Source organism: Talpa europaea, assembly GCF_964194135.1.
Source record: "Talpa europaea genome assembly, chromosome: 3".
Taxonomy (NCBI): Eukaryota; Metazoa; Chordata; class Mammalia; order Eulipotyphla; family Talpidae; genus Talpa; species Talpa europaea.
In genome coordinates, this window is record NC_140069.1 from 103,366,557 (window position 1) to 103,379,883 (window position 13,327).

The 13,327-nt window shown below is 52.0% G+C and overlaps 1 protein-coding gene across 5 annotated transcripts in view; it reads left to right on the forward strand.

Moving 5' to 3' along the window:
* Window positions 1-601: 601 nt before the first annotated feature.
* The window catches only part of ADCYAP1R1 (ADCYAP receptor type I), a gene marked incomplete at both ends in the record, with an annotated part of 38,766 nt that continues 26,040 nt past the window's right edge, over window positions 602-13,327 (forward strand). For all 5 annotated transcript variants that reach the window (XM_084229900.1, XM_084229901.1, XM_084229903.1 and 2 more), the window contains 3 exons: window positions 602-652; window positions 1,039-1,144; window positions 12,666-12,773. In XM_084229900.1, coding sequence (XP_084086026.1) covers window positions 602-652; window positions 1,039-1,144; window positions 12,666-12,773 — 265 coding nt within the window. The remainder of the gene's footprint in view (window positions 653-1,038; window positions 1,145-12,665; window positions 12,774-13,327) is intronic.

Below are 13,327 nucleotides of genomic sequence, written 5' to 3' on the forward strand. Positions count from 1 at the left end.
GCTCTGCAGCTGGAACAAAGCTGCCCTCTGTGCTGAGTGTGTTGGATAGAAGTGCACGGCGCTCTCGCTTGCAGCCTGGAGCCAGGTAGATCTGCCACGGATGAGGAGGCTTGGTCCCCGAGTTCACTCAGTGATCTGGGGTCTTTTTGGAGTGCTGTTCCTTACCCCTCAATGCTGGCTGGTCCAGCATTTGGGGAGAGCAGAGTGGAGAGCACCCGGTGCTCTCCAGATCAGTGGAGCAGAACACCTACCCTTAGAGTGAGGCCATGTCCTCTCTAGGGTAAGTATGTGCCAGCTAAAACTGCCACCATGGGGGAGACTTGAGGAGGCTATTATCTGCTACCGAGGAGAACGCCTTGAGTCAGCCTGCTTCTCACTGTGCTCCCAGTGCCTTGCACTGAGTTGGTGCTCAGATGTCTATAGAATAAATAATAGAGAACAACGTACATAGGCAGATAAAGGCATAGAGGGAGGTGAGCGCCTCTCTGGGCCCCACAGTAATTGCCTTTCCTTTCTCTCTAGCCTGTGCACACCTTGGGGCTGACCGGAGGCTGCTCTGAGTGGGAGGAGCGGTGCTGGCCTCCTTCCAGGCCAACGCACCATGGCCAGCGTTGTGCGGGTCTCCTTGACTGCTCTCCTCCTGCTGCCTGTGGTAAGGGCCCCGGACCCACCCCTTTATGACTAGCTCCAGGCTCACTTGAAATTTTATATGTACTTTGTGTGTATATATAAATGACAGAGTAATTCAGACACCTAATAAAGTGTTATATACGTGTGTTTTGGATAATATTACTATAAACGTGGTAAGAGACCCAGGAAAGGGAGGGGGTCTCTCCAAGGCCTCACACTGCATTGAGAAAAGCCCTCTTGGTATCTGTGACAAAGTGGATATCAGAGCTGGCTCCTGCTGGCCCTGAAATCTGTCACTATCCTCTTCCTGCTTCTGCCTCCGCCCCAGGACCCTGCTCCTTGGGCTTAGCTAGTGCTGCTTAGAATGAACTTCTTGTTGTCCCCTCCTGTCATCTCTGTCACCTGCAGGCTACCGCCATGCATTCTGACTGCCTCTTCAAGAAGGAGCAGGCTGTGTGCCTGCAGAAGATCCAGAGGGCGAATGACCTGCTGGGCTTGAATGACTCCTCCCCAGGTGAGTGAGTGGCAGGGCAGCAGGGCATCCCCAGCGCTTTCAGCTCAGGTTTCCATACTGCTGTGCCAACCTCTGTCGAGAGAGAGAGAGAGAGAGAGAGAGAGAGAGAGAGAGAGAGAGAGAGAGAGAGAGAGAGAGAGAGGTAGAGAGAGATGGGGGTGTCTTTCAGGAAGCTCTTGGATATGCTCTGGGCAGTATTCTGTGGCTACCTTCTTTAGACTGACCTGCCCTGGATGCCTCATTCTAGAAGGACTGTTCTGGAGGTCAGGATATGACCACCTTCACTCGCATGGGCTGAGATGGAGCTGGGGCCTGGGCTGAACAGCAGCTGTCAGAGGGCTCCTTAGCAGACAGCCTGGTGGCTGCAGGGACACAGCTGTCGCTAGTGACCGAGCTGGCGAGCACCTGGTCAGCACAGAGCAGATGTGGGGTCATTTCCCATCTCTTCTGCTCATTCCTTTGAAGCCAGAAAACAAAACAGCAGCAGGAACCCCATGCCTATAGCCTGTGGGTGCTTCTCCTGGGGCTGCACTTAGCTTTGGGAGGGACTTTTTTGTGCTGGGAGGGACCGTGTGCTGCAGGGCACTTAGCAGCCTTCTCTCTCCCCAGTGTTGCCCATAAAACTCTCCAGGCCCAATGACAACCAGAAACTCCCGTGCAGCATTTCCAAATGTGCCAAGGGAGTGGCATGCCCCTGACTGAAAACCAGTACTCCTTTGTAAGCCCTCTGCTCCCCAGTCCCTGGTTGTGTAGGTGGCAAACTGAGGTCCATAGGGTAAAGGCCCAGTTGGGCCAGGGGAGGTTCTGCATGGGAAGTTGGGGATTTGGGGTGGGGGTATCCCTCAAGGCCTCATCAGACTCAGTCATTGGAAAGTGGGACTCTGCCCAGGCCAGAGGGATCCACTTTTCCCTCTGGATCCTCCCCATTTACTAGAAGCTCTTCTGAGTACCATCTGTTTAAATACTTGATTAATCTGCAGCCCAGTTAAATATAATGGTCCCTCTGGGTCCAGCTCCCCGTCCAGTCAGTGAGCATAAACTGGTAATGAAGCTGCTCTCAGCAGAACTGGCCTTTCCCTGCAGCCGAGCTCTTGCTCAGCCCTAATTAGAGGCTGAAAGTGGATTCTAGGCCCCACCAGCTAGGGAAACTGAGCAAGGGGGCCAGATAGGCCCACGGTTGGAGGAAATCGGAAAGAATATTTGACCCAAGCACCTTGTCTAAGGGATGGGAAAATGGAGACGTGAGGACAGTGACTTTTAGACCATGGGGTGGGGGGAATGCAGGTTGACAGGGGTCTGGAACCCAGGTGTCCCTCCTCCCAGCCCAGGACCAATAATCCTGCATCACAGTGGCACATGCATTTGGGATCGAGCTCTCAGAAGCACCCAGGAGAGAAGAGAAGAATAGAGATGGGAGGTGGGGTCCAGCTGGTGCTGTGGGAATTCAGTGGAGGGAGCAAGTACCTCCTGCTGGCCAGAGTGAGTGTAGGAGGTGGGTCATGGAGGGCTTCAAAGAGAGAGGGGCATTCAGGCTGGGTGTCAGGAGGGCGGGGTGTAAAGCTGTCTCCTGGAAGCCTGGGAAAGGCTTTCCTCTAACCTTGAGGGCCTGGAGCAGAGAGGAGAGACCACGCCCTCCCTCCCAAACTCTGCCTGAGGAAAGGTCATCCTCTCCCTGTTCCAGCATTGAGTTAGAGGATCGGGCACTATAGGACAGAGCAGAGTCAAAAGACGACCTTCAGATGGAAGAGAAGAGGAGATGTGGCCCCAACTGGACCACACCTTCATGGCCCTTTCCTACTCTGGGGTGCAGAATCTCCTCTATTAAAAGGAACAGGGTGGGGGTGGGTGGGGGGTTATGCTAATAGCTTACGTGGATCTACCTTGTGCCAGGCACTCAGAACAGTTCCTTGGTAATGTCTTCTTGTTCAGTGTTATTTTGTTAGAATGTAGATGAGAAAAAAGAGAGGCCTGGCAGGGACGCTATCTGTGCGTGGGCACATCCTCCTGTCTGGGTTTCCTCCAGGGCCTCCAGAGTCCTGCACATTCCAGAGATGTGCGCAGCTGGCTTCTCGGCATGTCTCCCATGTCCCAGTCCGAGCAAGTACGGGCGTGCATGTGAGAGCACTCTGAGGTCGAAGGGTGTCTTGTCCAAGGGGGTTCCCACTCCTGTCCTGGCATCAGGATAGGCTCCCAGCTGCCTGCCCACCCTGAGCTGGAATAAGCAGGTTGGAAAATGAATGAATGAATATGCAAAAGTGTTTTGGGTCTTTATTTAGAAGTTTGATGATGTTTTTCTGACCGGAAATTCTCCGTAGGAACTTAACTCTTGTCTTTCTCAGCCTGTGGTAAAATTGGCTTCCTTCTGTGTTTTTCACTTCAAGTCAGTTCCCAAGAAGCAATGGGCGGTGTGAAGTGACGACGTACTGTCCTGTGGGGCTTGACCCTCCCACTCCAGCAACCTAGGGGGAGGGCTGTTACCCCCCTATTTTATAGTTGAGGAAACTGAGGCACATGGAAGTTAGATTCCTTGTTTAAAGACAGCCTGATAGGAAGCAGAGGTGGAACTAGTATTTGGTTGGTCTGTGGGCCCAACCACAGGAAGATGCTGCCTCAACAGAATGATAGTGCTGAGCCCTGGCCCCAGCTGTGATTGCTGTTTAACTCCCTTTTCCTTGGAATGCAAGAAGACAAACCCGCCAAACAAGGGGGAAATTGCAAGAAATAGGGGAAAGACAAACTTGTTAATGCTTATCTTAGAGACCAGTCATTTGTAACTGCATCAGCCCTGCTGTGTGGCCTTGTGATGGGACTGAATTCATTTTCTAGTCTGCAAAATGGAGAGCAAAATGAACATCTACCACACAGGATTGTTTCATTAAATGACAAAATCTGAGGGAAGTGCTAAGGATGGTGAGTGGCATTTGCTTAGTACTCAGCAGACATTGACATTGCAGTTATTTAGAGTTGTCATCCAACACATATTTGGATGTGCAGAGATTACTCTAGGAAATAAGTCCATACCATTTGGAACAATCTGGAAAGGCTTTCTAGAAGAGCAGAAGTTGGATTGAGGACCAGATCTGAGCTTCAAAGGGCAGATGGAAAGTCATGAGAAGGTGGCAGAGAAAGTTCCAGAAGAGGCAGAAGGTGTGGTGGGCAGGGTCTTCAGTTGCTGGCACTTAAATATCAGGGACCAGGTTCTGAATCTTTATATATATATATATATATATATATATATATATATATATACATACATACACACACACACACACACAAATATCATACAGTTTAACTCACTTAAAACTCATCAGCCTACAGCCAGGTGGAGTTGCTCCTTCCATTTTATAGGTGTGGCTGTGGAGACTCAGAGGTGAGTTGCTAGCTGTTACTTTGTAAATCACACAGTCAGAAAGGGTGAGCCAGAATGTGCATCCCAGGGTTTCAGAGTCCTTGTTCTTAATCACTGCACTGCTTTGGGGCTGAGATGAAGAGTGAGGTGACATCCCAACCCTCAGCTTTCCCCCTGTAGGAAGCACAAGGTCACAGGGCAGAGAAAGTTGAAATGGTTGGAGGCTGGAGGGCCACTAGGAGAGGAGGGCCTTCAGTGTGCCCTTAGTGCAGGCCAAGAAAAGGCAAAGGGGTGTTTAGATATCTAAGGGCAGGATAAGGAGTGGTCTCAGCTGTTGGGGACCTGTCTCCCAGGCTCTAGCTCCAGTGCAGTAGAAGGAAAGAAGGCAGAGTCGGGGAGACCAAGGAGTGTCCATCCATCTCACTTCAGACCTGTGGCCAGTAGGCACTTGTCACTGCAAGCTGACTTGGGGCAACCCTTTTCAAAAGGACTTCAGAGCAGGTGGCCTTTGATACAGAACCGGTGCTAAAGGTCTGGGATTGTTGACCCTGCTTCAGCTTCCAGGGAGATGCACCTGAGCCGCAGACCAGCTCCTTGGTCCATCCTTGGTTGCCATTCCAGCAGATTTGGGCTTCTTGTCTTTAGCTTAAACACGCTTATGAAATATGCCATCTACCTCAAGACACTGCACAGCACATTAGAACCATGGAGAATTTAAAATGCTAATGCCCAGGCCCTGCCCATGCCAACATGACAGCTTTTGGTTGAGGGGATTGTTGATGGTATGTTAAAGCTTCCAGATGATTCTGAAGTGCATCCAAATTGGGGGACCACTGGTTTGGCCAGAGAAGAGCATCCATCAGAATGGACGCTTATGCCATCTGGGGACAGAGAGCAGTCCCCAGGGCACAAGTACCAGAGGCTGACAACCCACTCCCAACCATGAATTCCATTTGAGTGTGATGAATAATTAGCAGTTGTGCTTTATGTTGTCAGTCTGTGCCAGTGGTGAAATGAGAGGGGCCAGCCCTCCTGCAGCACCCTGTCTGTGTCTCCCCTGGCCTTTCTGCCCCTAACCATATGCACTTTGCATGGAAGCACTGCCAAAGGTCAGCCAATGCCACTGAAACACACTTGAAAATGAAAAAAAGACTCCAGTATGTTCCAATGCCCGTGAGCAGGAGCTCACAGGCAGCCTTTCATGTCCATATACATACATAGAAAGAGAGATCTTTTAAATCCAATAAAGTGATGCATTGGGATGGAGACACTGATCTATTAGAGGTGAGGTGTGTGCCTGGCACTGGTCATGTTGGGGGCCTGTGGGAGACTCCCAAGAAACCCCCTGCATCCCCTCAAATCTTTGAGACTCTGATCCTGGACATCCACACCAAAGAGAATGTAGGATGGAAATGAATATAGTGACCTTTAGAGTGGAAGCCAAAGGACAGAGACTTGCTGGCTGGGGGCGGCACTGAAGCTCAGCAGGCTTCTGGGGTTTGGTGAGGGAGGCGGCTCTGGAGGGAGTAAGCAAGGCTTCTGACTGGGCAGTGTTGTCTGAAATATCTTGGCGCATTTATGGAGGAGAGGGGGAGGTCTGGAGATAGATTCGGTGGTTGTGTTTCTCGTTTCAAACCCCTGAATGCTGAGCAGGACTTGAGACAACACTGAGTCCAGTTATGTCTTGTGACGCACGAGAGGGGTGGCCAGGGGTGGCCGTCACTGGCCGAATCACACGGAGGACTAGAGCCAGCTCTGGGACAAGAACCAGGTCTGCCCTCCCAGCCAGAGAGTGCTCTTTGAGCTGCAGGGCTCTTGTGCTCAGAAGAGAGAGGAAGGGACTTCTGTGCGTGGGAATTGGCGTCCCGGCTCTTGAGCGTGTCCAGGCCCACACAGGTGCCAGCAGGCAGTGCTGGCCACTTTGTTCTCTCTGCGCGGTCCAGACGGCCTGCTGCCCAGGGTAAACCAGCAGCACTTCATCTTTTTCCGTTGGCCTGAAGGCCTCCCCTGCATTTAAGCAGGCTGGGCAGATGTGGTCCTCCTTGGGGGTCCCCCAGGCTCTGGAGAGGAGGGAAGAGGGAGGCCTGCCACCACCTTGGCAGGCACAGGAGGAAGAAGGCTTGGAGGGAAGACAAGAAAGCCTGCTCATTGTTATTCTGACCCGGCCTTTGAGGCCTGTTCAGGGTGCAGAGTGCCTCGTCCCAGACCCCACCTCCACCCTCACCAGAAGAGGAGAGGCCTGGAGGAGGGGGAACCAGTGCAAGGCTGGGCCCAGGCTCCCTTGGAGCCAGATCAGCTTCTTGTTTGTGCCTCCCAGCTGCCTGGAGACGAAACAGGCACCCGGCATGGGGGAGGGGCGGGGTCTGCAGGAAACCTTTGCTCTGAGGAACTCCCTCCTCAGGTTCCATTTGTGTGTAAACCTGTTTTCCTTTAGCTTGGGAGTTCTTAAATGTGGAACTGCATCTGTACCTTCCGGAAGCCTTGCTAAGGCCCAGATAGTTGGGTCTGGTCCTTGAGATTCTGACTCAGTGGATCTGGGTGAGGCTGGAGCAGCTACATGGCTGGCAAGTTCCCAGTAATGTTCCTGGTCTGGGGTCCACACTTTGAGAGCCACTGACTTCCAGAGGGGAGGGCTGTCATTTTAGTCCTTCCCCCATCCTCCAGCATTGAGCTTGCAACTGGTCCTCATTTTATGGATCAGAAACATTGGCTGTAAAGTACATTTCAGCTTTTAAAGTACATTTCAGGAAATTGAATCATTTTTTTCAATCATTGAATTGCATGATAAAATGAGGGGCTTGTTCTAACAATACCCACACATCCTTAGGCGGCTTCCCAAAGGGAGGACTTGCCTTTGTCTGGATCCCTTTGGTGCCCTGGTTGCACGGGTTTTGAACACTGTGTAGAACTGGACAAAATCATCACCATGACAACCTGAGATTTGCTCCTTATTTCCTTCCAGTCCAGGCTAATAGCTCTTGTGTTCTTTCTCCATTCAACCTCCCCAAGTGGACTTTTTCCCTCCTGCTGTCACAAGGCACTGCCTCTCTTGACTGCTTTGTATGTAATGTCTTGTGGGAGCAGCCCCCAGAGTGCATACTGCATTCTTCTACCAAGCATTACCGCCACGCCCCCCCACCTGAATTCCTCTGACCTGGTTGCAAGGAGGAGCCAATGTGACAGACTAAGACAGGAGGGCTTAGTGTAAGATTGGGGTGCAACAGGAGAGGTGAATAGGAGATTTGGGGTATCAAAGTAGAGGGACTTCCCAAGGAATAAGATTGGTCCTGGTTTTCAGTCATCTCTGCAAGAAGAAGAGGAGGCGAACTGCTTCAAACTTCTAATAGCATCTGATGCTCTTGACCTTTTCCTTGCAGTTTGCCTTCCCAGCTGCATTCTCACTAACCTCTCTGGTTTTCTTATCTTTCTGGCCACCCTACCTCAGTCTTCTTTGCCAGCTCCTATGTGAATGTCGACATTCCCTCCTTCTGTTAGGGCCAGGCCCTGTTCTCATCTCTGTCTCCTTCATCTTCGCTCTCTTAACCAGAAAACCAATCTGGGTCCATGACCCTGCATAGCATCCCTGTGCTGACCACTCCCTGTTCTCTTCTCCAAATCTGACTTCTCTGGACTCCAGACTTTTATCTAACTGCCTATTTGACATGTAGCTCTACTTGACTCTCCAAGCACTATCTCAAAGTAACCATATCCCAAACTAAACTCTTGAGTTTAGTTGCTTAAACTTGCCTGATTCACCCAGTCCTCTCCAATGTGGAAAATGGCTCATCTTGCCAGCCATCCAGAGATGTAAGCCAGAAACCCGGGTGCTGTCCTTCATACCCTCTCTTCTTCACTACATTGATCAGGGTAGCCTAGATGAGCTGCAGTACACCTCAGAACCTTAGCACAATAACTTTTTTGTTCACATGTATCACAGATCAGTGTGGTCAGCAAAGGTGGCAGATGAGATTCGACTCTGTAAAGTCACACAGGGATCCAGTCTCCTTCCGTCATGGAACATGGCCATTCTCAACATGTGACCTCCAAGGATGCTGCAGGAGGAGAGAGAAAGGATGTGGAATGTTGTAGAGACCGTTGTCACTTCCATCCACTTGCCATTGGTAATAACTCAGTCCTATAAGACTGAGTTATTACCAATGGCACTTGGTACATTCGCTGGCCCTGTCCATCAGTCTGTCACTGAGCCCTGTTATCTTACCTCCAGACTCTCCTATGGAGAGCTAACTCCTTTACATCTTAGCTGCCAAGGGTCCAAATCTAGCCCCTCCAACCTTCCCTGGACTACTGCCACATCCTTACAGACATGTCCTATGTCTGCTTTTCTACTCTTGAAATATAGTACCTTCCCACTCAGCCAAATCAAATCTCGTGAGACCTTGTTATAAAACCCATCTGTGGAAGGCAGACTAATACCCTCTTCCCAACGATGCCCACATTCCAACCCCAAAGCCAAGAAAGACCCTTTGCCCTCTGAGGTAGCACATTCACAATTTGGAGGGTGAAGCTGAAAGTTCCAACCCTCTAATCCCAAGGCTCCTCTGGCAACCAGCCCCCACCTTCCGATAGTCACTTCATTAGCATAAACTCAGGTGGGGTTGACAGGTGCTTGTGAATAGCAAAAGACACTCCTTCCGCTCCATCACTGGAAATTCCAGGCATCAGGAAGAAAATGAAATGTGTTTCTTACTATGTTACAATATCGTGTCCCCTAAATTCAGATACTGTCATTTGGACCCTAGTATTATTGTGTCTAATTCTAAGCTGTCCACCTGCCTTGGGGTGCAGGAATAGTTCCTAGGACCTTTAGCCTCTGGAGGAGATCCAGGCTGAGGCATAAGGAGCATGAGGGGGCCGTCCAGTGTATGCCTGTGCTGGGCCATGTGGTGGGGTTGAATGGGTTTGGCAGATGCCCCTTGGGAAGTTTTTGTCTTGGCAGTGGGGGTCAAGGAAGCCCACCCAAGGGTCCCCAACATCCATTCCCAGCCTGTCTTTTGGGTACTAGAGGATCCCAAATGAATCTCTGTTTCAGGTCACTCTGTGTTGGGAGTATCCTCAGAGATACCCAGCCCTCGTGTGCACATAGGGAAACTGAGTCAGTGTGTGGGGGGGGCTGTGGGTGGAGGTGAAGACTTGCCAGGGTTCTGCAGTCCTGCAGTCCTTGGCAAGAGACTAGAACACAAGTCTTGTGGCTGCTGTGTAGGTGCTGAGGGACACTCTGCCCTTTCCCTCCCTCTACTCTCAAATGCAAGCTTCCCAAATTGTATTCTGCACCCTGTAGCCCTGGGCCTGATGCGCCTGGCACATGGCAGATACGCAGTAAATAGCTGTTAAGAGAATGAGTCATTGGCTCTGCTTTCTTTCCTTTCACCTCCAACCTGGAAGCCCCTCTCTCTGTGTGCCATCTTGCCGGAGCCCTGCACCCACCCTGCCTTCAGCCCTTGTGACTGCTCACTCTTTTTAAAGTGCTGTGACCCCAGGATCGTCAGCTGGCAGTAGCAGCTGGTTGTGCCAGGGCTTAATGTTCCCCATTAAGGGAGCATCTGTTGGCTGGGGCTCTCAGGGCATGGACCAGACACAGCCACGCTCTACAGCCGTTCCATGGTCAACACGGCCTGTGGCGGAGACGTGCCCCTGGGTGTCTTTCAGGACATGATGTCATAACCAGCATGTGCTGGCTGGACATCCTGCTGTGGTGGATGGACAAGAATCATCAATAACTGGCCTGTTGCAGTACGACGTGGGATCCAGTTCCCCTCAATTGGGCCCAGTGTCCTAGGCCTGTTGTCCTATGAGCTTTCTGTAGTGTTCCCTCCTCCCACGCCTCATCATTCTGGGAGCAGAACGCTGTAGGCCAATTCCAGAAGAACCAGGTCTGAATTCCAAGAGACAGCATTTTCTGCCTTGGAAGCTGTGGGCACCTACTGGGTCCATACAGCTCCCGAACATCAGTCATGGACCCAAACAGTCTGTGAGCATATGAGGCCTACCCAGTCTCCCTTCCCTGCCTAGCTCCTGCCCAGGCCTCCCCCGCCTTGTCAGCTGCCCTTCAATGACCTTTCTTCATCCCTGCTGGGGTCTGTCTTATCTCCCCACCTGGGCATCTCTCAGGGAATGAGTCCCAGGACACCTGATTGAAAGGATGAGATGAGTGATGGCAACAATGGCCAGCTGCCCTGGCGAGGTGGTGCTCTTCTGGAAGCTTCACATGTACGACTTTATTCATCCTCACAGCTGCCCCCCAAGGTGGGGCCCTGTCGAACGGCCACTGCTGGCTCCCCCTCACTGGCAGAGAAAGCTTCTCCAAAGTGCAGGTTTATATTGCTCAACAGGATGTGGGCCCTCTCCAGAAACTGAGCTCTGCTCTTGGAAACGGCACACTTCTGCCTCCCTCCCCCGCCTTCGCTCCGCCTTCCCTCACCGCATGCACTTCTTTTGCCCTCTCTGTAAATACGAGGGTCCTGGGGTTTCCCTCCTCACTTTGTGTTCTTCTCACTTAGCCCTCTCTCCCTGGGCGAACTCCTATCCCACGGTCTCAGTGTGAAGAGCAAGGCTGGGCTTTAGAGATCATGTTAAGGGGTCAAGGGTAATGGGATCGCTGATGGTTGTGGGCTGTAACCCCCCTGGCCAGAGAACTTTTGAAAAGATAGAGGTCACAGCTGTATGGGGTTGAGGGAGAAGGCCTCAGGGAGGCTGCTGTCACCATGGTCCTGGTGAAAGGGAGCTAACCCTTAACTAGGCGGGGTGAGGGGATGGAGACAAACTTCCACAGCTAATTGGAGGTCAAGCCAGCAGGACATGGTGAGCGATTGGAAATGGAACATGAAGGAGGAGGAGCCAAAACTGGGGTTGAGACAGGAAACCAGATTTTAGTGGAAGATGCTGAGTTGAGTTTTGGACATGCTGCTGCATGTGTTTGGATTGTCTTTGGCCCTCAAGACAGGGGTGTCCAGCTGGCAACTGGCCTTGGGAGGCAGCCCTCGAGTGCAGGAGACGGGATGTGGAGTTGTCCATGTATAGTTCTGTCCTGTGAGCCGGGTGACCCTGCCCAAGGTGAGTGGGATAGGAGGCCAAGGGCAGCAGTTGCCAGCACACTCCAGATGAGTGTAGCCTGGTGGCTGGTGGCCCAGGCACGAGGCATTTCAGTGGAGACGGGGACAGTCAGATGAAGGAGAGAAGCATGAAGGAGAGGAGAGGAGGTAGGGATCAGGAATGCAGAGAACTTCACATAGAGCCTGGCAGTGGCCCAGAAAGAGTGTACATGACAGAAAGAGGGGTCACAGTGGTCTCTGTGTTTCCAAGTCCCCAAATCTGGTGGGCAGGCTTGCCATCTTCCTTGCAGTGGCTTGTGGCCAATGAGTCACCAATCTTGAGGCTTCTTCTAGGCTTGTCCTTGCTCCTTCATCCCTCAGCATTCCCTCGATGTGGGGTGGGGCCACAGGAGTGACTTCTGCTGTGGTCTCTGCCTCCCTCCATCTTTTTGAGCTCAGCATCCCTTTATGAGTGTAGGCTTTGACCATGCAGTCCTCTGCCCAGATGACTTTCCTCTTGTTCCATCTGGTCAATATGTGCTCTTCCAGCGCCATGTCATCACAGCTCCAGTATGCTATGACTTGAAAGGCCACTAGGGACCCTGGAGCATCACCCCAAGGCTAGACAGTTCCTGCACCCATTCTCCTAAGAGGAAATGACCAGTGAGGAGATGGATATGACGCAGACCCCACGGTATTGGTAGAGGCTGGGAGGACAGGAGGAGCTAGTGCAGGGTCATATGGGCGGGGTGTGACAGAGACCTCAGGCTCTCATTCTTAGGGATTCCACCCTGACTGGCTGCTGGTCTGCTACCCTTTCTCCAAAACCCTGCCGGACTGTGGGAGGGCAGGATCCTGTGGGGCTGTGAAAAATCAGATGATGTCTTCCTTCCCACCGCAGGGGGTCCTGAAAGTTGCAGCTCCTCTTTGAGAGTAAGACTTGCCTTCCCTCCCCTTAAACTACTCCCCCTGCAAGGACCTGACTCTAATGCACTTGTGTGTGTGCGTGTGTGTGCACATGTGTGCTTACATTTGTGTATGTATGCACATGTGCATGTGTGGGCATGCGTGTGTGCATATATGTGGGACCAGGGCCCTGCTTACGATGGCTTTTCCCCCACAGGCTGCCCTGGAATGTGGGACAACATCACGTGTTGGAAGCCTGCCCAAGTGGGTGAGATGGTCCTCGTCAGCTGCCCAGACATCTTCCAAATCTTCAACCCGGACCAAGGTGTGTCTCCCTGATACTCCGCCTCCTGGTCCTCTTCAGACCACGTTTGGTCTAGTCTGCACCCCACACTCAGGCCCCAGGCACCCAGCACGCAGAGCCCCCTGCAGGCAAATGTTTCCTGCTGCAGCCTTCGTGTGCTGGTGGAAGCTGAAACCTAAACTCCTGCGCACTCGGGACAAAAGCACCCCTCGGACAAGGCTCCCAGGTCCACGTGGAGATGTGCATTGTGGTCGGAGCAAGACTGTGCTCTCAAATGTGGACTAGATCACTTACCCAGATGGAGACCTTGGACAAGGCAGTTCCTCCTTCTCTGCCCACTTCCCTAGTCTGGCAATGGGAGTGTGAAGTGGCCACTGTGGGCGCCACGGGCAGTGACGCTTGTGGAAGTAACTTTGCACAGAACCGGGTCTATTTTACTGTTTGATGGTGTTAGTTGATGCTATTACCATTGTTACTCACAGAGATGCTCAGAGGCCTGGACACACACACACACACACATACACACACACACGTGTGCGTGCATGCTTATGCACATGACACGCTCACAGGCAGCT